The sequence below is a fragment of the Scardinius erythrophthalmus genome, assembly GCF_964197995.2.
Source record: "Scardinius erythrophthalmus genome assembly, chromosome: 10".
In the NCBI taxonomy this organism is placed as follows: Eukaryota; Metazoa; Chordata; class Actinopteri; order Cypriniformes; family Leuciscidae; genus Scardinius; species Scardinius erythrophthalmus.
The window spans coordinates 43,310,631-43,337,781 of record NC_138230.1 but is presented as its reverse complement, the minus strand read 5'-3'; the positions used below and the strand labels follow the sequence as shown (position 1 = coordinate 43,337,781).

Genomic DNA, 27,151 nt, shown 5'->3' with positions numbered 1-27,151 from the left:
ATCTCAGTGTTTCTTCATCATATCTCAGTGTTTCTTCATCAGATCTCAGTGTTTCTTCATCAGATCTCAGTGTTTCTCAGCAGATCTCAGTGTTTCTCATCAGATCTCAGTGTTTCTCCATCAGATATCAGTGTTTCTCAGCAGATCTCAGTGTTTCTTCATCAGATCTCAGTGTTTCTCCATCAGATCTCAGTGTTTCTCCATCAGATCTCAGTGTTTCTCAGCAGATCTCAGTGTTTCTCCATCAGATCTCAGTGTTTCTCCAGCAGATCTCAGTGTTTCTCATCAGATCTCAGTGTTTCTCATCAGATCTCAGTGTTTCTTCATCAGATCTCAGTGTTTCTCATCAGATCTCAGTGTTTCTCATCAGATCTCAGTGTTTATTCAGTGTTTCTCATCAGATCTCAGTGTTTCTTCATCAGATCTCAGTGTTTCTCATCAGATCTCAGTGTTTCTCCAGCAGATCTCAGTGTTTCTCATCAGATCTCAGCGTTTCTTCATCAGATCTCAGCGTTTCTCCAGCAGATCTCAGTGTTTCTTCAGCAGATCTCAGTGTTTCTTCATCAGATCTCAGTGTTTCTTCAGCAGATCTCAGTGTTTCTTCATCAGATCTCAGTGTTTCTCATCAGATCTCAGTGTTTCTCATCAGATCTCAGTGTTTCTCATCAGATCTCAGTGTTTCTTCATCAGATCTCAGTGTTTCTCATCAGATCTCAGTGTTTCTTCATCAGATCTCAGTGTTTCTCATCAGATCTCAGTGTTTCTTCATCAGATCTCAGTGTTTCTCATCAGATCTCAGTGTTTCTTCATCAGATCTCAGTGTTTCTTCAGCAGATCTCAGTGTTTCTTCATCAGATCTCAGTGTTTCTCATCAGATCTCAGTGTTTCTTCATCAGATCTCAGTGTTTCTCATCAGATCTCAGTGTTTCTTCATCAGATCTCAGTGTTTCTTCATCAGATCTCAGTGTTTCTCATCAGATCTCAGCGTTTCTTCAGCAGATCTCAGTGCTGCTGCTGGAGTTTTTCAGTGGTCACTGTCCCTTTAAGAGCGCGCGCTCTAGGGTGGCGCTTTCCTCCGCAAGGGCTTCTTGATATTAATAGTGTTGGTGTCTTGAAACTGACGTAATGCTTGGAGTCTGAGGTCCTGACAAGCGATAACATTTCTGATAAAGAACTGAGATCACTGCAAAAACCAACCTCCTTTCTTCCACCCCAGACTCAGGCGTTTTTACTATTAAACACAGTCTCCCAAGATTTCACGTGTACAGGAGCAATTCGCAATCTTACATCCCCATAAAAAAGAAATCATTCCACGAGATCAACAAACAAACAACACAAAGACGCTTCATGGCTCACGCCAAAGCTCCACCATCTTTCAGACTGCAAAGACTATTGCAATTTAATCAACAGGTAAGGAGAAAGCGAATCAATGAAGAACGATGTGGTTTTAGCTGTAGTTCCTGATGAATGTTATGTAATGTTGAGAATGATGAATCAGTTGAGTGCTACTTTGTAACGAAAATAAGAGCTCGGCTCTTCGGATTTCGAATTTTGAGGCTAAATTGCAAATTGAAATCGGCGACTTGTTACATTGTATCTCCCAGTAGTTGAGAGAAAATACTACTTTTTCCTTCCCATTTCTTTTCAGCCATTCTGTGTTGCAATGCGTTTTGCGCAACATAATATCCACAATGTAGCAGTTTCTCTTGTACGTTTAAGCCGCGAGGCGCCTTTTATTTGCATTGTTTATGCGTCGCAAGAAGCTAAACGGGTCCTAAGTAAAGTTATAGAAAGTTTCATTGGTGTGTAGGCTACTGTTTTTGCCTAAATGATGCTGAATGGCGCTTTCCACACAAACTTCGAAAACTTTCCGTATCCGATGATGTACGATAAGAAAACGCGTAGGCATGGCAACGCACTGAATGTTATATTTTCCACACACAAAGAAGCACAGGTTGTTTACATGACAAGTCTACGGATCGTAACGGGGGTTTTATCGCTATTTTTTGCGGTTTTATTCGAAGGCAGGTTGCGAAAAGATGTCTTTCTGTCGTTTCATTGCGTCTTTCGAGGCTATGGAGACGAGCAACAAAAGTTTATGAATAGCGGTAACGAGTATTTCTCATTTGGATGTGTGTTTTTTCGTGAATTGATAAATGATGGAACAACTTTATATTTGTTTTGTGGAGAACTTTCACACTTAGGTGTGTAGGTGTGTGTGTGTGTGTGGGGGGGGGGGGGGGGGGGGGGGCTGTAGTTCACAAAGTTTATTGTGGCGTGATGGAGCTTATCTAAAACTTTTCAAGGAATTTAAATATCTCTTTCTACCCTCTGAAATGAAGGCATGCATATAGAAATTGTACCTTTTGTCTTGGCATGTACAGTAATGCTTTTCTTGTTGATGTTATCCATCAACAGAAACTTTTTTTGAGTCAGTACAGACAACAGATACACACTTAATATGTCTTCTAGTTATGTGTGTATTCATATCCTATACATTTTGTGTGAATAGTTTGGATGTTCCTCAGTTCTGCAACTAGAGCCGGGCGATATACCACAATAAAATCTTTCAGATCATTCGATATCGATGATTAGCACGATAAATGTCACATTTTTATTTCTTTCAAGTTTGATGTTTGCTCCTAAGTGAATTTTGTAGAAACCAGACAGTTAATTGTGGTTTTAAACCACTCTTTATTGTAAGAACATGACACAAACTTCACGTTTTTAAACTTTTCCAGCCATTTTTCCTTAACGAAATGTATCTAATTCTAAATATATCTATCTAAATAATATACTGTATATTTCTTAGTGTCTGCATGTGCTAACAAGTGATATTGTTTCAAGGATTGTGTTATTTTAGTTATGTGTGTACTCGTATCCTATACTTTTTGTGTGATTATATGATATAAATATATTGTTTGGACATTTTTCACTTCTGCAACTGTGGTAATGTTTCCAGTTAATTTGGTTTTACAATCACTTTCACATTAGAATGTCATTAAGTGTGTGGAAACAAGTATTTATCTTCAAACTGATAAAATCACCCACACTTCACTTAAATGTGCCGTATCAAAGCGTAACCTGTATATCTGATTGTTATGATACAGATTCCCATGTTGGTTCCAGTAGATGAGTTACGCTGTTTCCTGTAAACTGTGAAAGTTGCCACACTCGGGCAGTCTGGAAATGATATGCTCTCTTTTTCTGTCTTGAAATGGTTTGTCGGTAAATGTTTCTTAATGACAAAGCCCGTGCAGGCTCATCATTTAGAGAAACTCTCAACTGTACTCATAGTTTCAGACACAGTCAACAGGGAATCTCAGCTCTGTCATCATCAGGCTTCTGCAGTCACAATCACTTTATCTGGTAACACTTTACAATAAGGTCTCATTTGTTAACATTAAGTTAATGTATTAACTAACATGAACTAACAGAGAGCGATACATTTGTTAAAGCATTTATTAATCTTTGTTAATGTTAGTTAATAAAAGTCCAGCTGTTCATTGTTTGTTCATGTTAGTTCACAGCGCATTAACAAATGTTTACAAATACAATATTGTATTAGTAAATATTGAAATGGCCATTAACTAAGAATAATACATGTTGTAGAAGTATTGTTAATTCTTAGTTCATGTTAATGAAACCTTACTGTAAAGTGCTGCCTTTTATCTTTACTCTTTTTGCAGTTGCATGATTATTTTTATAAATCTTTGAGGACTTTAAAATAGTATTTTTGTGCATCAAAAATATTGACCGATATTTTATTTTATAACTGATAACGATACCAAATATTTGCATGTTTATGTGCCCAATAACCAATATTTATGTATTGGTTTATTTCCGTTTTTGATGATTATATATCAACAGCATTGAACTGAACAAAACACATTTTAAAATCTATAATTTCTGCACTCCCTCCTTGCATACAAAACAAAACACACTTCAACGTCAATAAATAGTGCAAAAAATATAGTGCACAGTCACTAAAGTGTCGTTTTTAAATGATATATTTTATCAGGTAAACTAGCAGGTAACATAGCATGTCAAGATAATTCTAACAAATGGATTTCTTGAGTTTTTAGTCATTTTACATGTGGAACAGTCTAGAGATCAGAAGAAAGAAAAAATATCTCCATCTGCTTGGAATATTATTTCATTCCTTGTTCATCATGTGATACACGTAAATATGCGAATATCCATTCAGCGGTTTACTAGATTCAGTTCTCAGTCCACACAGAAGAATAAGATCCACATGAGTTGTCTGATAAGGCGCGTTTGAAGTGATTGAAAAGCTTGAGGTGTATTTGAAATGTAAATGACTCCACATCTGTGAGCTCTTTGGAGAGAGGCAATAGATCAGCGCTGTATAGTCAGGAACTTTACGGCTGACAAATGAATTTGGGCCTTGGTGGAGGGAGAAAGCAGCAGTGGGGGTCTTGCATTTGTTCTTCGTGGCTTCTGAGTTTGCACAACTTCTTTTTGGGCTAACTTCTTACCGCATCAAGATTTGCCACTTGTGTCCCAGATTCATGTGGCGTTGGTGCCGTTGAATAAGAAGCCTGTAGAGAAAATAAATGGTAGGGGACTTTTTTTTTTTAATGACAGAGATAGAATGGCTCACGCTAGTGTTTGCACATATTGTAAGTAGTTGATGACCACAAAAGTTACATTTTTTTCTTGGTTGTTAGAAAATATACTCAGACCAGATGATTATTTTTGCATATACTTTTTATTCATTTGTTGCTCCAAAAAAAATAAAATAAAACCCTGTGTAAGTTTGAATAACTTATAAGGATAACTGAATAAGTTTTGTTTGTGATTGTGAAACTCAAAATGATTGTGTGTTGTTATTTCAAACTTAGCATTGCAGTGAACGACACAGTATTTTATTCCAGGCAAGTGTTTTGAAATGATGCTTCAACGACTTTATAGAAATTCCTTTTTGTTTTGTTTTTTCGTGGTTAGAAATCTCCAAACATGGGAGACAGGGAAACTTTAGAATATTGTTTTTGTAGTCGCCTGATGAAATGCCAAGGTTTGCAAAGAGACAGCTCCTGATAATTGGTGCCCTTAAAAGCTTTTATAACATATATTTGATGTAGCCTGCATATGAATAGCTCGTCTTTTTTTTTTTCCTCCGGATTTTCAAGAATAAAAGAGCCGCAGTTCACAGAGGTCGTCCCTTGTCTCGTCATATGCTTTTCATCCTGTTTTTAGCAGTGTTTTGAAGTCACTAAATGGCTCTGGATGTGTGCTATAGACTTGTTATGGTGAGTTATATTGTAAGGCTTGCCATTTCTCACTAAACTTTCATGCAACACGAATGGATTTGATGCGAAATAACTTGTAAAGTGCGTTTTTGTGTGGGCGGTTGGTTTATGAATCTAACATTTATCTCTTGTTTTTGTCATTTGAATTTAAGTGAAATCTTGTTCTCTTTACCTTTTTTTCTCACACCCTGCGTGGGAATGAAACGCAAGGACCTTTGACCTGTGGTGTCATAGCAACCTCCTTTATCCTGTGAAAAAATATAGATTTAGCTTCTACATATCTTTGTGAATATCATGTTTTGATGGCTATTTCTTACATGTCACAGATGCAGCTGAAGTGTGTTTAACGACTCCCACAGATAAGACACAGTTTGGGTCTCTGACTCTGTCAGAGCTGTTTGACATCACTTGTTAGGCTAATTATGTGGCGTGTAATATTTTAGTGGTTAGCGTACATCTGGTAAAGTTTGCTGACTGAAAACTCTCGTATTCCCAGTAGAGTAGAGTAGGTTGCACTGTGAAACGAAGAAAAATAAGTCAAAGTTCCCCTAAATCTTCATTCTTACTCATTGACAAAAACTATTTTTTGTGTGTTTTTTTTTTTTTTTTGAGGAATTAAAAACAACTGACATTTTTGTTGCATATGCAAGATAAAGCGATGCGTGACGACAAACCTTTTATTGGTTGGTGTGGTTTTTCAAAAGCTAGCGGTTCCCGTTAGGCTAGCTTTTCATATGAGTTGGCTTCCCTGGACTTTTTTTTTTTTTTTTTTAAGACTAAAGTAAAAGTATTAATTTGCTTCAAGCTTCATCCCTCAAGCCTCTGTGCTCAGCTTTCATATCAAAAACTTTCTGAAAGTTTTCGAGCCAGCATTGCCCACTTCCTCTCCTCCCCATTCCGATGTGCCGAGTTTAGTTCATCCGCCGATCCTCTGGAACGCTGATGAGTCAGTTTAGCCTTTTTCTTTCTTTCTTTCCTTTCTTGCTATCACGGTGTGTGTTCTTCTACCTCGCAAACAGATCTTCATTTAGCTTTTTACGTCTTTTTTTTTTTCTTCTCTCCATCTCTCGGTGGCTGAATGTTCTCCATCTGTGTGGTCTGGAGACTGGTGCGGTTGACTATTGCTAACCTGACACAGGTTGGACAGAATGAGTCGAAGAAAAGGTTTGTTGGGGGGGAGGGGTTACGGCGGTGGGGGAGTTTTCCTTTGAGAATGTTTGTTTTCCTGTTTCCAATTTGGTCGGCCAGAAGGCCCGTACTGTCAGAGCTCCCATTCATGAACCCTGCTGTCAGACTGCCTGAGTACATGACGCAGGATTTCTCTCAGCTCTCTCTGCGTGCAGTGTGGTGTCCATGTTGTCTTTTGGTTAGATCCTTCTTTTCTAAAGTTATTTTATTCTGTGAATGCATGCTTCTTTAAAGTTGCTGTTTACCCAGAGCACTTCCTTCTCGCTGAACATGTGCGGTTTTGTTGTTACAGTGATCGAGAAGAACGGTGTGGTTTGGTCACCCTTCGCACCCAGGATCATCTGCACCTGTGAGGTCTTCTGAGAAAAGGAAGTACGGGACGGGCGCATTTCACAAGCGACGCACGTAGAGCGAGTAAAAAAAAAACTTTGTGAACACTGTGGGGAAAAAAATGGAATGATTCCCAGGCCAGAATGGATGTGGAATAAAGGATACCTCGGAGGGCTCCTCAGGGAAGGGTCTTTGGATACTCTGCCAGCTTTGATATCTGCCTCCCTGTTGGATTTGAGTGTGATAATGCTATAACCCAATGCTTAACAGAGGTATGTATACGTGCGATTGTGTGTTATGAAAATGCAGGGATTTCTGGCGGCGTGTGGCATTGTGGTTTTCCATGCAAGTCATGTAGCACGCACGTAAGGACACAGTTTTTGTCTTCGGGTTTTGTGTTAGGGTGATGTAGCTTTAAAACCTTATTTATGGTAACTTTTAACCCAGTCTTCCTGTAGTTTAGCGCAGTAATCTAGACCGCTAGATAGCTCAAGCTGTTAAAGCGCTTTGATCTTCAGCAAGGCCATCATCCCCTGCTTTGGCGTTTATTACGTGGAACAGTAGAATTTACTGACTTTCTTTTCCCTGACTTTTTTTTTTTTTGCCTATATGTGGGTTTTCTCCAGGGTAATAAGAGGCCACACAAGCAGTATTTTCTTTTTTGTGTTGTACATTTGTGGACCAGGTGATACTGTGGTCTGGTATTCTTCTCTGCCACTGTGTTTGTGGAACGCTGGACTTTTTTTTCATCGCTCATAAAAAAAAAAAAAATGCATAGAAGGATATAGATAAAGTTACCAGTTTGCTTTTTTACGTGCATTTATTCTTATAAATGGTTGATTATCCTATGTGCCACCCAAAAGCAAAAATAAATAGTTGTTTGCATTAGTTGGTTTTTGTGTTTTAAAGTCACGATCCTCAGTTATTTAATTATATCATAAATCATCATAATTGCATTAAACGTTGGGAAATTTTAATTTTGTTTTTAGAAGTGGTTTGCCAGCTTGCTCTGTACCGCATGATTTTCAGTCGAGCTAATGAACGTAGAAATGCAATAATCTGAAACTTCTGAAAGCGTCCGCATTCTTTGCGGTCTGGGTTGTCCTTCTTAAATGAGGTAATCTGAGAGGGTGTTATAGATGGCTGTTTTCTCCTGTGCCGAAATCTATAATAAACGACCTGTAACGGCCAGTGATTAGGGGATCCAGTCTTTGTGAACGCTGCCACAGTGGAGGTTTCTCTCGTGTGCCCTGCCGTTTCAGCAGATTTGCGTAATGTTAAACACATGCCATCTTCTCCAGTCTGGATTTCAGGGGAAAACCTGCTCTCGGGGATGGTAAAATGTGCTTGATGGTTTCGGTTGGTGTTAGGCGTGGGGGTGAAGCTGAATGGCAAGATTAACCCCATGGATCCTTAACCCAGAACTACGACACAGGCTTCTAGGTCAAGGGTCACCTGAGATCCCTCAGTGCTAATATGGGGGTCCAGGGGCCCCTGATGGGGCTTACTGGGTTGTAATGCGTTTGTTAGTCTTTTGAACTATTTTTTTTTAAACAAATTGTTGCCTGTCTTTCTCTGAATTTTGATGTGCTTTAGTGAAAATAATTATTTATATTCAATTTTAATAGTGCACTTTTTTTTTTAAATAGTTTTCGCATTTGAATCATTGGGATGCTGATCAGCAAGGCTACATTAATATTACATCAATATTTACTCAACAGATTCTTCTCCTTTCAAACATGACTTGATCTATTTCCACAAGCCCATATGTTTATAAATGCCCAACCCCATTTTGCTAATTTAGTGTTAATTTGCTTTAAAACTTGGTGTATTTGGTTTAAACCCGTGCGTATGACCCAGACTAAACCCATAAATGCTAATTCATGGCTGTGTTATTTACTCCAGCCGATGATTCTTCACTGTGATTTACTGATATTACACATTTAGCAGTATGTGGTGTGTTTGCACTAAAGTAGCCTATATTTTCAAAATGACGACTATTTGACCTCAGCCCACTTTTAATTGCATCTAACCACACAGTAGGCATTAGTTATGCTCATATCCTTATAGGCTCAGCTGTTATGCGCTGGACCATCTCTTTGACTCGCATGCCCGTTTTTGGGTATAAACATGGATTTATGCTGTGAGTTAAAGCTTATGCTTATTACTTGTACCTTGCTTTGTATAATTTGGTTGAGTTATGGTGGGGGAATTTGAGTGGTCTGCATAGTTCTCCAGTAGGTGCCTGTGTGATGTATGGCGTGCCAGTGTGCCGAGGGAGGCAGACGGCCAAATGTTTTCATAATGTTCATTTAAAAGTCTGATCATTCGCCTCCACCTCTTTCTCGGTTTTGCTGTGCATATAGAAATGTCTGATGCAGCAACACTTTAGTCAGCCACATAATGCTCAACCTCCAGTTTGTTACTTTTGAGTAATATAATGCCACCTAAGAAAAGTTTTTATTTGCAGGTAAAAGTGTAATACGCGTTTCTTCAGACGTGGAATTAGCATGTGAGCGTGAACCGGTTGTAAATGCAATGGAAATTCCACATCTATATGCATTTCAGGCCTGCTAGATAAACAGCAGAGCCTTTACGAACTGAGAGGTGACGGTCGTGAGCGCGCCTAATGAGACTCTCTAGTTCGACTCCAGTATTTGCCTGTAAGAATACAGTGAGCTGAGTTATTACAGACTTTTTGAGATGGTTGCAAAATGGCGGTAATGAGAGAGGAGCGATCCTGCCCGCGAATGGCGATGCCCGGGTCGTATTCGCCTGCCAATTAGCCCGATATTCCTCCACTCGTGTGGCACCATCTTGCAGTAACCCCGAACCGGCACCGAACTAATCTAATTAGATCGAGAACACAAAAATGATCCCGGACCACTGGCAGAACGCACAATAAGGGAGCAATTTATTCTCGCATGGTGTTAAAAAAGGAGGGAATGGTTGAGTGCAGGCCTGTTGTTTTTAGCAGATTGTTTCCGCAAGGCCTGCTCCATATGGTGTCGGAGAGGGGAGAAAAAAGCCCTGGAGAAGGGGGTAAAGAACAAGGGGGCAGAGAAGCTGCAAAAACAAAACTTCTCCAGTCAACCCTCTCTAAATTAAAGGGTAATGCCGAGCACACCGCACACTCAGGAGTTGTTTGTTTAAAAAGCCAAACTGCATTAATCAACGTCTTCATCTTCATCGCTAACAGCATGATTAATCTGCTGATTTTTCTCCCCGCCATTCTTTTTTTTTTCTTTCTTTCTTTCATTCTTTTTTTTTTTTTTTTTTTTTAAGTAATTGCCAATCCAATGAGCAGCTTTGACAGAGTGCTTCTGACCACATTGTTCACACATTGAGTGATGCCTGCACAGCGTCAGTGCACAGCAATATTATGCTTTTGGTTCAAAGCCCAGGTTCAGTTGCATAGTGTAATGCAGATCGTATTACGTGTTTCTGATACAATATTGTAGCTACTTTAAACCTGCAATAACTCTCTGAAGCATTTGCGCTGCGATCTTCTCCCCTCGGACCTTCTCAGAAGCGCCCTTTTGGCCAACTTTACCGTAGTTGAATAGCGCCTGGAGGCCATTGACAGGAGCCCCATGTATCCTGGCCGTGTCTTTGGCAAACACAAACAGTAGCCTTCTAAAGATTTCTCCATTTGTTTAGAGGAAGTCCCAGAGGCTTGTTACGCTCCCCAACCCCCTTCTCTTGTGGCTATCAGATGTTTATCCTGTACAAGGAGGGCAATTTACAAATGTAAGTGTTGTCACAACACAGGAGGAGACAAAAGGCGTCACGTCAGGCAAGGATGCACCTCGGTGTAAGAGCGCCATTATTTTGCAGATTAGGAGGGTTCAGGTGAATGTGGGACTGAGTGGCACAGCTACTGTTTGCTGTGATTTGTCTTTCTCCGTTCAGATCGGAGTTCAGGTCTCTCAAATGTCCGGAATGTGTACTTGATGATCAAGGATAGTTTTAGATGTCATATAATACAACTTCAAATCATACTGTTGAGTAGGCTTTTGATAAAACGGTAAAACGGTCTTTTTTCTTTATACTAGTTGTGTTTGATAAGTCATTGCTTTTATTTGTAAGTGCTTAATGGCTGATTTCAGGCTTTAAGCAATACATTTTACACCAATGCCTAAACGGGCATGATTTGATGAAGCAAAAAGCGATAAAGGTGATCTTTTCTAGCAAAAAAATGTTTTTTTTTTTCAATTATTTGCTCTCTATTTCTGATCCTATGGAGTGTATAACCTAATTTTATTTTCTTGTTGGCTGTTCTAGTGTTGCATCATACAGTATTTTTGCTATGAGCTTAGTGATGGTTCCCAAAAAATTAAAAATGATCAGTTACTCAAGTCTTTCTTCTGTGGAACATAAATTGTCATTTTAATAAAGTTTTTTTCTTGTGCGTACAGTGGAAGTCAGTGCAAACAAACTGTTTGGTTTCCATCATTCTTCAAAATATCTTTTTTGTTTTTGTATACAGATGTATGTTTATTAATACAAGTTTAGAATGACATGAGGGTGATGAATTGACTTAATTTTTTCAGTGCATTTAATGCTACCCATACACTACACAACTTTCAAAGTCTTCTTTTCAGACTACACACTGTAACCATCTGTTGTCACCGATGTCAGTTCTAGTCTAAATACATTTCACACTGCAAGAAGTGTATCGCAAAGAGATATAGATATTTAATCTGCTAAATGTCTTTAGGCATCGGTGATCTTTTAGGTCACATATTTGATAACTCATAGTGATTGTCAATCATGTGAAAAAGCACCGATTTGCCTCAGATTTGTTGGTGATATGCCTTAACTGACAGCGAGTGTATAATCAGGGCTAAAATTGTGTAGGTAAAAAAATTACGGAAAGTTAGGGTCTGTAGTTTTGCAAATAAAGAAATTTGGTCACACTTTAGATAAGGGTTCAATTCTCACTATTAACTAACTATATTAACTGTGACTTTTGCATCAATAAACACCTATTTACTGCTTATTAATAGTTAGGGTAGTTGTTAAGTTTAGGTATTGGGTGATTAAGGGACGTAGAATATGGTCATTCAGAATAAATGCATAAATATGTGCTTTATGAGTACTATTAAACAGCCCAAATCCTAGTAATATGCATGCTAATAAGCAACTAGTTAATAGTGAGGATTGAAGAAATGTATATTACTGTTTGCGATGAATGTGTTAAAGAACATGTACACTTGCATGAGATGAATACTGTTCACTTATTTAGGTAACCTTCCCATTATTGCATGCTTTAGCTCGTAGACAGACCTTAAAAAGAAGTCTATGGTTAATGGGCGCAAAAAAGTAATCACGAAATTTTTCGAATATCTTTCAGGCTTAGCAAACCAGACACTAATAACTGTCTGTGGTCAGACTTCGGCCTCCGATAGGCATCAGGCTGGAGGACATGAAGGCAGGAGTGGGTTTACTCTGTTAAACACAACACTATAGTGAGTCCTACAAGCTCCCTCTCCCCGTCTCCCAGACTGAACTCTGCTGGCTGTACTTCGTCTATGTCAGGGGAAGATATAGAATTAGTAGCTTACCAGGCATCCCTCCCCTCCCCATCACTACCCACACCATCCCATAACTCTTCTGGCAGGCCCAGGGAGCTGGTTCCTCATCTGTGGAGGCCGCCAGTCTCAACACCTATTATGGTCAATGGGCCTGGGTCCCTGTCAGGGCCTGCTGCCTTTTTGATTCACCACTCGCCTCGGATTCTTCCCCAGGTCGCCGTCTTTTTTCACCATGTCTTCGACTTCCAGATAGGAGATAAAATATCCATAAACAGCACTTGAAAGAGAATGTAAATGTTTATAGGCTTCCTGCAAGACTTATCTGATATTGTTCTTATTTATATGTCGGGGTCGGTTGACTTGGAGGCGGTCACGACGGCCGAACCGGAGCCAAGCAGCTTTTAGTGCTCCTTCGGCTCGTCCCTGCCAATTGCAGAGATTTAGGCGGACAGTTGGATGGTGGAGGACCGAGCCAGTGACACCAGGCTGGAAAGTATGCGGTAACAATACAAGTATGATTCGCTTCAGCACCTCCCACTACCTAAGCTTCACTCCAATGTAGGGCATTATTTGGGCAATCATTTCTCATCCTGTAGTTATATAATGAAGAAGCAGTGTTTCTCAGCCACTTCTTCAATGAGACAGCTGGGTCTTTCTCATCTGTTTGGTGCAGTTTTCAATGCACCTTGAGGTAGCTTTTGAGTTTTTTTGGGACCAGTTTTCTAATTGTAAAACAATTTCAGATCTATTTCGAATTATATTCTCTCTACATCATGTGAATACCGTGACTGCTCTAGATTTGTCAACAAACCTGACACCGTACGTTACCTCTTTTCTGGCATTAGACGGTACACCAAGGCACTCAGATTTCCCATGCAACATTGCTGTGCCATAAATCTGCATGCTTCGACCTGCATGCTATAGCTAACTGGGCCGCTGACTCTTTAGGAAGCTGTTGAGTGGAGAGCCAGGCGCTTGTGTAGGCGCCAGGGATTGGATTTGTCAATTGTGCTGATATGTTGGGGGCGATCCGAGCCCCAAGCGCTTCACTCAAGGTAGAGAGTTATTGTAAAGAGGCTCAAATGTAAAAGCTGTCTAGCAAACAGTCATACTCTTACACGCATTCACATGCACTTGCACGTACAGGCTTTACAGTCATTATATTTAGATGAAAAGTGTAATATTTGCTCTTATACAGTTACACAATTGCAACGAGACCAATTATGGCTCTCTAGTGCAGTGGAAACCACACACATGCGCGCACAGACACTATTACCTGACCTTTTCTCTGACAAAGACATTGCTAAAGAGAGAGAAAGCTAATTTTTTTACTGTCTCAAACATTGCCCACTGCTCATGTCTGAGGCGGGGGTTATAAGAGTCCAAAGAGGTTTGCATGATTTCAGCAGAAATTAAATTGTCATGGTTCTCAATACCAATTTTGAGAGCACAGTAATATATGCAATGGAACACACTAATTTAAAAGTTAAATGTCATTGTAAATATTAACAAATTAAATGAATACAGTAGCACGTAGCCTTCGAGTATTGTCCTGCTTTGCTTTAAAAAAACTATACTTAATTTTGTTAGCCTAATTTTGTGTGCACATCAAAATTGTGTCATTCAGAATGACCAGAGCAATATTTGAGATGCTATACATTGAAATTTTGCCAATATTTTTCTCCCTGAGCAAAATTTTAGTCACACGACTAATTTATTTGATAAATGTGTTTCCATCGTGGTTTATGTGCATGTGTTTTTATCAAATACATTTTTTTATCCACCTTAAGTGAGCATTTAAGCTTTTTTATGCACAGATCTTCAGATCTTTTTATGCAGTTTCCCTTATTTCAAACTTTTCCCAAAAATATGTGGATAGAAACTCGGCTACCAAATTGTGTATTTTGCACAAACAATACTGAAATACTGTTATATTGTTTTTAACTTTAGTATTGACTTTTTCTGTATAGTTTTATTTAGTACTGACTATTATAGTCACTACTTTTGACATCCCTATCTCCCAGTATTGCATCTATCTTTCACATCACAGGTGATCAAGCGCTCAAATCCTGCAGGAGTTTTTCCCGTCTTGAGGAGGCCATGTTCACCCAGCCTAATGATATGCGGCCTACTTCTCATGGTAAAAAGGCAGTGTGACAGACAGTTTGTGTTATAGATAGCGGTGACTTCAGACCTCTGCATGTCTAAGGTATCATCTCCGTCCTCAGTTTACTTCAGCCGTCTTGTTTGGGATGCCCTTTCTGCTAATAGTATGAATAGCTTGAGACCTAGTCGAGAGCACATGAGGTGGCATGTTTCTCTGCCGTCAGGTCATGCTCCTGCTTTCGATTTCTTTTCACGAGAAGATACGGTACTTTTTCAGTTACAAGTAAATCTTCGTGCATTGCAGCACAGAAACGAGTTGAGCTTCAGTAAGTGTTGAATGAGGCAGAGTTCCCATGATGAGAGCTATATGCAGGTAAGTCTTTGCATAAGGATCACAGATGGTATCAGAGGGTGTGGTTGTTTCTATCAAACAGCTCTGATGACTAATCGGTCCCAAGGCTATATGGCATTTGAAAGGAGAATCATTGTACTATGTAAATAGAGGAATCTTGTACAACCAGTGGGGTTGAGCTGCTAATCTTTAAAATAGAAAATGCTCTACGTACAGCACAAATGACTTGATGCTTGGTGGTTGGTGGTGCTTTTTTAGTCTTGGTGGTGGTGAAAGAGCCATGTTTACTTAGGCAGTGCAAAGTGTCCTAGGTAACTTGCTTTGTGTACAAGGGTGGAGATACCAACAAGTAGCAACTGACAAAGAATATGGTGTGTGTGTGTGAAGGTTTATCTGAACTGTTTGTGAACTACACGTGTTCAAAGGACCTGCCTGTACTTAGCGCCAGCAGCTTTTCCACTGATGAATCTCAAGGTTAAAGCCCTTATTGGTATGTTAAGCGAGTCTTTCCACACATGATTGTGTGCAAATATTTAGTCAGAGATGCCAGGTGACTTACCTGACTTTCTCAAAAAGCACTTAACTGTGGCTAATCACATCTGATCACGTTTGGAGTCTCTCCAGAGAGGCAGCAGAGAGACTCAATTACAGCAGGCCTCGCTGTCACCAGGATCTGCCTCTGGTTGTGGTTCTCTGGGCGATGTGATGAAGATAATGGGTTGTTGTTTTTTTCCCTACAGTGGCTTGAAAAGATTTCCTCAGCAAGTGACATTTTGTAAACGATGCTGCAGAAACGACCTTTGGCCTTTCACATTCAGCCAAACCAAGTGTCGACTTCCTAAAGGGATGTTCCAGGTTCAGTACAAATGTGTGTTTGTGAGATAATGTTGATAATCACAGATTTTGTAAAAAAAAAAAAAAAAAATACAGTAATTGAACTATACATGTTTTGCATTTAAAAAAAGAAATAAAAATAAAATAAAAATGTACACAAATGCAGTTAAAAATATTATTTTAGGGATATGAGAATTTTGGCCGATACCGATAACCGATAATTCTTTATATATGAAAGCCGATAACCGATATATTGGCATTCCATTTTTCATATAATTTTTTTAGAGCCTGATTACAAAAACAAAGGTCTCACCATTAAAACCATGTCCCAAGCACTTCGACATAAATCAAACAAAATTGTACAGTAGCATAGATTGAATCAGTGTAAGTTTTAACATTCATTTTACACTCCAATGGCCAACTTTCCTTACCAAAACACAAAAAGCTAAGACACTTTCCTTACTGAAGTGTCTCAGATAATTCATTATTTATCAGCTTTAAGATATCGGCCAAATCTTCTTATTGAACCGTTAATGATAACATTAAAAACGAACATATATCGTCCGATATATTGTGCATCCCTAGTTTATTTGTGATGTAAAATTATAATTTTGCAATGTTGTCTTTTGCATGCATCCCGTGAAAGTTGAGTGATTTTACATGGTCATGATGTAAGTACAAATAGTGAATTATTACAGAATTATACGGTTGATTGTGAATTGTCTCATGCTTTAAGTTTGTGGCGTATTTTTAAACTGAGGGACAAATCGGAATTATTTGCTGTGCTAATCGACATTATGCCACAAATGCTGTTGATGGAACTTGACTTGAACTTGGAACATTCCTTTAACTGTGACTTGAACGAAGACCCTGTGACTTGCTTTTGAAGTTTATTTTTAGACTCGCACGCAAGATATTACTGTTAGATTTACATGTGATAAAACACCTCTGCTCTCAGTCTTGTTTATTTATTTACTCAGAGTTCCCCAGTCTCAATGGAAAGTCAGGTAGTCGGTTTAAAATGGCTAGAGCCCTTTAATGAGTTTGTGAGTGTTGCTTTAGAGAAGCCTGAGGTATGTCGCAACGTTTTGTGCTTTTAACTCAGAGGGGAAATGCATCTCAAGCTGTGGTTTACTGTTGGTTTCACACTGTAGCTGCAACGGCTTGCTTTGAATAGTAAAAAAAAAAAATCATGCAGCACAGGAGTCGTCTCAACTTTATTTAAAAACTTTCTACCTGTGTTCAGTTTTCTTTTTGTCAAACTCTCGTTCAATCATCTTCTCAGCTCGTCTGAAATCTCTAGTTGTCTTATCTCGAGAATGACTCCATGTTTGGTGGGCTGCAATCAGACGTTTCCTCCTGGGTAGGACATCGGGGAGATGTCAGCTCGTAAAAACCTCATAACCATTTCAATCATCAAGGTGCAGAGAAGGAAATTAAAGCTATTGTTCTGCCTGCAGGGCCGTTTTAACTGTCTCCGAGTCCTTCATGGGAAAGTTAAAAAACATCACAGAGCGGGAGGTGTTCTGCTACTCCATAAACGGAGGAGTGTGAAAAGAGGAGAGCGGCCCAGAGCAGGGGGAGAACAGAGGGACCCGAGCAGAAGTGATTTCTCTGGGCAGCACATTAGGCAATGAACAATTACGTCTAACTTTTCCTGTTGCTTAATAAATATATTTTTAGATGGGTACCACAGCACTGCTTGATGTTTCACACATGTGGTGTGACTTGCTTTCTCAAATACAGAACTATGCAGAGCAATTAATTAGTTGTGCTGTTTATATAATGACTTACATTTTACCTTTTTATTGATTTTTTTTTTTGACATGAATTGACATCTCAATTTTTAATTCAACTATATGGCTCCAGGTGGCGCCTAAAAATCTACCAAAAGTATTATTTTACGAGTGATATTTTTGCTGTGAATTGTTATGATTTAAAAAAGAAAAGTCAATCACATCTTTTTTTTGGGTTGACGTATTAAAATTAGACTATGCACATCAAAAAACAACAAAAACGTTTCACTCAATGAGTTTGAGGCGAGTGGTAAAATGCGTGCGGGGAAAGCAAGGATTAGCTTTCCATGTCAGCAAAACTTTTTTATATCAGTCCTCATCTCTGTTGAACGCAGTTGTGCCAGAATGAGAGAGAAAGAAAGTGATGGACAATGAATGATCACCCAAGTAAAAGTGCAGACAGGCATTGTATGTCACGCACACAGTGTGGAGCTAAAAATATCCATAATTCTTGTTTTAATCGATACTAATATGGATTATTATTCTCAGAAGCTTTATTATATGCTGTTTTCTGTTGACGTGTGAACATTATTTGTAGCGCAGTTTTTTTCATTTAGAAGCTTAAAATCAACATAAGTAAAAATTGGCTTTTTCATAAGTGCACGTTATTCCATAAAATACATTTTTCGTCTTTGTGATCTTTAATCAAAATTCCATAACTTGCTCTTCCTCTGATATGAATGTCCTTTTCCGCTGATGTCTCAAATAGTTATTTAGGCAGTGTTGTAGCATGCATTTGATCTGGGTCTTTTCTGGTTTATAATGCCAACTCTTCAATTCCTAAATAAGTCCTGTCCTACGCCCCCCCTCGTTGATTGTCCTGTTTCACTCTTACATGTCACATCAAGGAAGTAAATTGTTGCAAGCGGCAATTCACGTAAACTTTAAAAAAGCAGCTATTTCTCAGGTCCTTTATGTGGTCTTTCTTCCCATCTGTCTCTCCTTCCTTTCTCTCTCTCTCTTTTCACACACACACGCGCACGCTCTCACACACGGTGGCGTTGGCGGAAGCCTGTTATCTGCAGTTCTCTCTAGAGCGCGTGATCCCTGGCCCTGTCTGGCAGCTCGGGGCCTGTGATCACAGGAAGCTTAAGGGAAGCAGTTGTTCTCTGTTGTCTCCGGTTCTAGCGTGCGCTGATTGAGTGCACAGGGGCCAGGTCATTCAGACAGGGGCCCGCTCCTCCCCTCCCCCTACACACTGCCTGACTGGAAGCCCGATTCGGGAGAGGTTTGGGAAAGGCTTGGCTTAACTTCTTTTTCTGGTATAATGACACTCTGGCCAGAAGGTTCTGGGTTTGGCAAATTAAGCAGGTGGTTGTGATTGAACAAGGCGATTGTGTGCTGTATGCTCACATGCAAGTAAGAAAATTGTAAGAGTCACTAGGGTTGCAAAATTTTGGGAATTTTCAAAGATGGAAACTTTCCATGGGAATTAATGGGAATTCAAGGGAATTAACAGGAATTTATGGGAATAAACGGGAATAAACTGGGAATTTTCAAAGTTGAAGGTTGGCTCTTCATAGGGAACTTAAATATAGTTGAGGAAAGTATATTTTAGCATAATCTTGACTAAAACAAACAGATGCCATTCAAATACATTTGAATATCCATGCCATTCCTCAATCACATGCACATAGCACACTGCTTACTGCAGGGCTACTGAGACCACACCCCCTACTGGCACTGTGCACTACTGAGACCACACCCCCTACTGGCACTGTGCACTACTGAGACCACACCCCCTACTGGCACTGTGCACTACTGAGACCACACCCCCTACTGGCACTGTGCACTACTGAGACCACACCCCCTACTGGCACTGTGCACTACTGAGACCACACCCCCTACTGGCACTGTGCATGCCTCCATCACATGTACAGAAGCCCAAAGACTATTGAAGCCACACATTTGAGCCTGTGGACTAAACAAAGTGAAGTAAGTTTTGATGATATTATGGGGAAATATATTTATTAAATGTTTAAATTGCAAATATCACATAAAAATGTATTCATCTAGTAGATAGCAAGCTGATAAGTTAGATTCTAAATAAGCAAGCATAACTTTATTTACCACATAAGTAGGGCTGGGCGGTATGACGGTAGCTATATATCGTTTCTACCGCAGAAGAAAATGTCAACCGTAACAGATTTTTTTATTCCGTGTATACCGCGACATGTAAATAAGTAGGCGTGGTTAACTCAGCGTGCAGCTTGTCTGAGACTGGGACACTGATATTTGTCAAAGAAACATGAAGAAAGACCAAGAGGATCCACAAAAGGAATTACGTTTTCAAAATTAACGTGATATTTTCGGGGGGGGGGGGGGGGGGGTGCAGAAGTCAACTAGAGCAGTGGTTTTCAAAGTGTGGGGCGCAAGGTTACTGCAGGGGGGGCGCGGGAGATCAGCAAAAAATAAATAAATAAAAATACAGCCGTTACGTTACGCGTTCAAGTGCGTGAAAGCGGTAGTGATAGCGCTCTTCTTTTATAAAGCGGCAACGAACGGCACTGAATCGTTCTTCTTCAGACCGTTGGAACAAGCCCAACATTGAAGTTGCTCGCCAAAGAAAAAAACCTCTTCAGCGGACCGAATCACGAGCTGCTATTGTGAAGTGCCGCGCGCGCTCTGGTAAGAAGACCAACCAGAAGCTGAGCTCGTGAGGCACTCTCCAAAGATGCTATATATTAACTTTTAATTATAAATTAAAAGTTAAAGTTCTGGTTTATTATTCTCTCTTACTGTTGATTCAATGACATGACAAATTAAAACTATTCCTGTTTTTCATTGCACGTTATTATTTTATTTTGTAATTTTTTTATTTTTCATTTTTCAAGGAGAAATACAGAAAGCAGGCCTTCAATGATTTCCTAGATCGAAGACACTTGTAAGTTTATCATTGCACGTTTTTCATTGTAAAAAAAAGTTCCACATATATATATATATATATATATATATATATATATATATATATATATATATATATATATATAATTAAAAAAAATTGGGGGGGAGGGGGGGCGTCAGATTTTTTTAAAGGTTTAAAGGGGGGCGCGACCAAAAAAGTTTGAGAACCACTGAACTAGAGCAGTGCAGCACACTGAAAGTTTAGAGAGACACACAAGCTCACAACGGGGCTTACTTGACAACAAGTTCATATATCAATATTCTAACGAATAGAAATAACCTTAAATAATGTATCTATCCGTCTCTTATGTGTACAGTTACTTTCAGAGTGGACGCGCAAGCGGTTGCCGTGGTAATGAATATTTCCAAAATTCCCCAGCTTAACTTCCCATGGAAATTTACCGGAAACTTTCCGGAAATTTACCGGAAATTTTCCGCCCCTTTGCAACCCTAAGAGTCACTCCATCAAGTTATATTTTTGGCCTTTTTATGGCATTATTGGATAGGACAGTGGTCAACCGATCTTTCTGATATGATATATATACACACATAATGTTTTGTCATGAAACTCTAGATAGCACTGTCCTTAACTCAATCTGCTTGCAATCACATTGTACAATTGTACGACAAATGAGCTTGTTCAGCGCACTTTCAGAAACCCTCCACCTTCCCCAGCTCCACCTGTATAGATCTGCTACTGGTAATGAATGAATGTTATATTGTACAGCAACAGCATATCTTACTTGCTCACAGTGTGTTGTTGAAGTTCTGTGCTTAATCTGTAGCAGCAGCAGATCTTTTCCGCCAAGACCAAATATATTAGTATTGTCATATCAATTACCATGCCAAAAACTCTTGAATTGTCATTGCAGAAATATACTGTATATTCACTTAATTTCAAAATGCATTTTAAGGGTTAGTCATTGTTAACTTTATTATAAACTTCATCACTATTTTCATTTGAATGAAACATTTTTCAAAAGTAGTGCTGAAGTTTAACAAGAATTGACTAACACGACTAACATCAGTAGTTATGATGAATCACTACCGACAGTTGTTATTATTTATATTCCCATTTACAATGAATGCTGTACAAGAGAGGGAGAGAGATAGTCTTTTTAAATGCAATGTTTGCATGCCATTATGTATATATTCCTGTTCCCACACATGAATGTTATATTGTTTTGACATTTCAGATCTATCATTTATTGTGCTGTAATGTTCAAAAGTTGATAAGGGTTGATAAGTTTTTGAAAGAAAACACTCTTATGCTTACCAATGATGCACTGATTTAATCAAAAATACAATAACAGTTATATTGAGAACTATTATTACAATATAAAATGATTTTGATCAAATATATTTTAAAACTGTAATATATTCCTGTGATCAAAGCTGAATTTTCAGCATCATTACTTCAGTCTTCAGTATCACACGATCCTTCAGAAATCACTCTAATATGAAGAGTTGATGCTCAAAAAAACATTTATTATTATTATCAATGTTGAAAACAGTTGTGCGATTTTTTTTTTTTCAGGATTTTTTGATGAATAGAAAGTTCAAAAGAACAGCATTTATTTGAAATAGAATATTTTGTAACATTATAGACATATTTACTGTCACTTTTGATCAAGTTAATATATCCTTGCTGAAGTTTCTTTCAGAAAAAAAAATATTTCTTACTGATCCCAAACTTTTGAACATTAGTGAAACGACATGATAGAGAGTTCAACAAATATTCAGCATTTGATTTCAAAAGCAACTACTGGTAAATCATTAAAATAGCAGCTTCCTCTATATTCAGATGTTATGATGACACACTGGAATGCCTGTCAAGCATGTTGCGGTCGAGTGCAACAGGTTTACATGTTCTGTAGTCTGACTTCAGCTCAGTTGATTAAGAGAAGAAGTGGAGGGAGGTGGGTTAAAACTTGCCAGCACTGCCAAAGGCAACAGTTTTTGGTGGTGCGTCTTTGATGTGAATGAGTTCTCATGAATAAACATGAAGGGGGGGTTGTGTTGGTTGTATTGTGTACCATTGACATGCCACGTAAAAAAGGGAAAAAAAGTCACAGAGAGGCAGTTAGTCACGGGCCCTTCTTATTGAGCACGTCACCCTTTCACAAGCTGCCTCATGGAAGGAAAACAGGGGGTGAAGAGAATTATGGGAAAAGCTCTTTATGTCTGACATGCCAACCCCTCCTCTCTCTTTACTCCACAAACACACTCTCTCTCTCTGTCTCTGACGTTTCTCTGTCACTCTTGTACTTTCTCCCTCTTGTATGCTGAAATGTCTCATTGCTTAAAGGGATGGTTCGGAGTAATTTCAACCTAGGGTCCTTTGCACCATGACCTCGAGCCAAACAAGGTCCCTTTTTTCCCTTGGTCGAACATTATTAAAGTTAGAGCTTATTTAGAGATATCAGCCGAATGGCTTAGTGCAGGCGCTAATGGATCCAAGGCTGTATCTCGTAAATTACCCCACTAATAATGCCCGGAATGGCACCAAACTTCTACAGTAGTACAAATAGGTTCTGTACTCATAAAAACGAGGCATTGGAAAGTTTGTAAGTACATCAGGAGTTTATTTAAATAACACTTGCCTGACAACTAATGCTACCGCTAACCCGGACGTCAAGGTCACTTCCGTGATTTGGGAAAAGCCTGTAAAAGTCCTGGCAGAAAACGAAGCATAAGGATGTAGTGTAACGACGCCCAGTTCCAGGAATGCACTAATATTTTGTTGGTAGTACCAGTTTGTAACAATTATTAGTAAACACTAAGTAGCTGTAGCATGAGCCGTCAGGCAAGTGTTGTTTAAATAAACTCCTGATGTACTTACAAACTTTCCAATGCCTCGTTTTATGAGTACAGAACCTATTTGTACTACTGTAGAAGTTTGGTACCATTCCGGGCATTATTAGTGGGGTAATTTACCAGATACGACCTTGGATCCATTAGCGCCTGCACTAAGCCATCCGGCTGATATCTCTAAATAAGCTCTAACTTTAATAATGTTCGACCAAGGGAAAAAAGGGACCTTGTTTGGCTCGAGGTCATGGTGCAAAGGACCCTAGGTTGAAATGACTCCGAACCATCCCTGTAAGTTGAGGGGACTTCCTGTCACTGAGTTGTGTGTTTCCAGGCTGGATGACTTTAATACAAACACTGTGGAATGAATCATCCTTCAAAAATCAAATCTTGTGTTTAATGCACAGCAGTAATTAATTGTGAAGATAAAATTGAAAGTTGTGAGGTCTAATTTTCTACCTGAAATGCATATTTCATATGTACACTACCGTTCAAAACTTTTCTTAAAAAAACAAACAAAACGTAATTAATACTTTTATTCAGCAAGGAAGCATACAATGTATCAAAAGTGACAGTATTTTTTTTAATGCTCTAAAATATTTGTATTTCAAATAAATGTTGTTCTTTTGAACGTTATATTTATCAAAGAATCTTGGAAAATGAAAATAAAAAAATTCAGCATGATATAATGATTTCTGAAGGATCATGTGACACTGAAGACTGGATTAACAATGCTGAAAATTCATCTTTGATCACATAATATAATCACAGTTTACTCTATATATATTATTCACATAGAAAACAGATATTTCAAATTCTAATATTATTATATAATGTTGTTTTTACTTTATTTTTGATCAAATTATTGTAGCCTTGTTGAGACTGTCTTACCGACCCCAAACTTTTGAACAGTAGTGTAGCTTCTCAAATCAATGTTTTCCTTCCCTTTTAGCTCAGGAATAAAAAATGAGGAACACCATAGTCCTCTTTGCTATTATCCCCCCCCCCCCCTTTTTTTTCCCTTTGCATGCTGATATTTCAAAGTCAGTGGAATATTGGGTGTAGCGTAGATCGGCGTTCCCGGACATCTGTATGGAGACAGATTTTGGCAGTACACGCCTCCTTCAAAGGCCTTAGTGTTGCAGTGGCAGTATTCGTTTTTTATCTTCCTCCTCTCGCACTTTGAGGACGAGAAGAGATTAGTATGCCATTCCACACACGCACACACACACACACACATACACACACCCTCTGAAGAAAGCCCTGTGTTCTGGCAGGCCTGTTGATTTATTTCAGTCTCTAAAGATGTCTCCTCACTTCTTGTTTACATTAAAGGTTGAATCTCTTGTGAGACGCTGCCTACATTCTGCACTCTCTCGTTTGATATTCAACTCTTCCATGTAGAATCTGTGTCCTGATTTTTGCAATCTGTTGACGACTAGATGCTGCTTACGAGAAACTGAAAAGATGAGATCATTGAAAAGAGATTGTGGTTGCCTTGGTAATAACCTTCTGTGTTTGTGTATCATTTGTGTTTCGCCACTGGACAGCAGCATTAGTAATATTAGACTTAAAGTTAACGGTGTGAATGAGGCGTACCGGGCCACAAACTGAAATGTGTGTTATTATGCAAGACATTTATTATAGGAAATGCATCATTGTTTCATTGTGTTAAAGACCCATTGATAGTTTTATTCCCAGTTGTGTGAGGACTGATGGCATGTATGTGCTGGTGTGCTCCTAAAAGTTGACAAAATAGCCTTTGCAGATATGAATTTAAAATCTACTTACTTTTTCCCTCAAACTATCCAATAAGTATTGTTGAGATCGTGCACTACACAGATTTTTGTCCGATCAAATACTTTCCTCTGATACACCTGCAGTCGACTAGCTGCAAATCATGGTTCATGACTGTAACATAACAAAAGCCTATAGAGTGCATTCATTCTATAGTCTCCATTCATTTTCTCCATAGGGGAATTATTTTTTAACAATCATTTACAAATCTTTTAAAGATACGAGGCTCTTAATCAATGGTATTTTATTTCTGTTGAAACCATCAGCCCACGTTATTTCAGCTTCGTTTTAAAATAATCAGTGGAATTCATGGTGAAAAACTACATTACCCATGATGCTTTGCAGAGCATTCCACCAATCAGAGTCGAAACAAGCAAAATGTGTCAAAAGATCTCATTAGCTCCGCCCACTGTGAATGACGTAATTGAGTCAGTCTCCCTACGCTTCCAAAATACTTAAATATTTGGATATATATGTATATTTTGCAATATATACTGTATGTAGGCCTAATCGACATTAGTAAATGAGTAGTTTTATATTTCTCCATCGTTTTTAATTGGATTATGCTGCTTCATGGGATTGTAGTTCTTTCTATCACTGAAGTCATCAGGTACATGGTCTTGTACCTTTACATTTTTGGCTGATTTTCAAAAATACTTTTTGACTTCAAATCAAAGTTTATAATGTTATGATTCTCTGGTTGGCTTGCTTCATGGCTTTTTTTTATCAAAGACTTTATTTGAAATCCCTACGGGAGAAATGAATGGGAAAAATAAAAAAAGGGCACTATTGCACTTTATTGGCTATTTTATTATTTAAAAAGGGACAATTCTGATTGATATATCCCACCCAAACTTCCTGTTTTAAGTCACGGATAGATGCAAGCAATTGTTGTTCTTAACCTGTCATTATTTTCTTTTCTTTCTTTCTTTCTTTCTTTCTTTCTTTCTTTCTTTCTTTCTTTCTTTCTTTCTTTCTTTCTTTCTTTCTTTCTTTCTTTCTTTCTTTCTTTCTTTCGTTCTTTCGTTCTTTCTCTCTTTTTTTCTTTCTTTCTTTCTTTCTTTCTTTCTTTCTTTCTTTCTTTCTTTCTTTCTTTCTTTCTTTCTTTCTTTCTTTCTTTCTTTCTTTCTTTCTTTCTTTCTTTCTTTCTTTCTTTCTTTCTTTCTTTCTTTCTTTCTTTCTTTCTTTCTTTCTCAAATATTGCTTATTTTAAGCCTAATGCATATATACTGATATGCGCTCTGGTATCCAGTTGTCCTGATGTGGTGAAGACGGTGCAGTCCTGCGGTCTCTCGATCCCCGTTGCCTGTTGCATCCTCAAAGTCACTTATTTCGCTGCTGCTCTTTCATTCAGTTTCTCTGGAAATGTCAGTGCACTTGATCGGCTGTTCCGGATCGCACAGGAGATTTGCAGACGGACCAACAACAGCCTGCAAATGAAAATAAAGTAAATGTAATTGAATTAAAAAGGAAGGTTCTTCCAAAGCTTACGATTGCTTTTATCTGCTGCTGTCCGGAAATGAACTTAATCAGTGAAACTGTAAATTTGAATTTCGTCACTCGTACTTTCAAGGAAAGAAAATCCTTTTTCAGATGTGTGGAAGAGAGAAACGTCCTGTATCCGAAGAAGAAAAATAAAGCACTTAAATGAAATCGACTCAGTGTCACAGCTTGGAAGTTATCTTGCTTTAGAGGCAATTATTTCTTTGCCATGTTTTAGCCCAGGGTCAAATCAATGTGACACACACAAGCCACATGGTTCATATGTGAGAGTGTGTGTATCCCCCGATTTGGGAGGTGGATATGGGTGATGTGGAGTGACTCAGAGCTCAGTTCCTCCTCTTGACATTTCGCCTTAATGATAATTAATTGCACTGCTTCTATCTAGCATCTCACATATGTGTTTTCCATAGACCCTCCGCATGCTTGAAACTCTGCTCCACACACAGACAGTAATGTGATTTATTCCTAATGTTACAAACGAGATTAAACTCCTCTGGAAGATGGATCGGGGTCCTTCGAGTCCTTTCTCGCCGCAAAAGTCTGCGGCGGTGACATCATAAAGGATGGGAGGAATAATAAAGGGGACTGTACAAGGTGGATTGTGGGATAGCTGGGGGAACACTTTAATGCCGAGTCGCTCTTAGACGTGACCGCACACACATGGTATGCCTGACGGATCCGAGTCGGGGCTAATTGCCATGTGTGCTGTTGAATATACCA

At 38.8% G+C, this 27,151-nt stretch overlaps 1 protein-coding gene across 4 annotated transcripts in view; it reads left to right on the top strand.

The window, feature by feature from the left end:
- Positions 1-1,124: 1,124 nt before the first annotated feature.
- trps1 (trichorhinophalangeal syndrome I) overlaps positions 1,125-27,151 on the top strand; it is a 119,634-nt gene continuing 93,607 nt past the window's right edge. The window contains exons 1-3 of one of the 4 annotated variants that reach the window (XM_081377142.1): positions 1,141-1,410; positions 6,378-6,437; positions 6,754-7,063. In XM_081377142.1, the coding sequence (XP_081233268.1) occupies positions 7,051-7,063 (13 nt within the window). In that variant the 5' untranslated portion in view covers positions 1,141-1,410; positions 6,378-6,437; positions 6,754-7,050. Of the gene's footprint in view, positions 1,411-6,377; positions 6,438-6,753; positions 7,064-14,704; positions 14,808-20,250; positions 20,301-27,151 lie in introns of those variants that run through there. The other 3 variants (XM_081377141.1, XM_081377143.1, XM_081377144.1) reach the window with 3 other exon arrangements.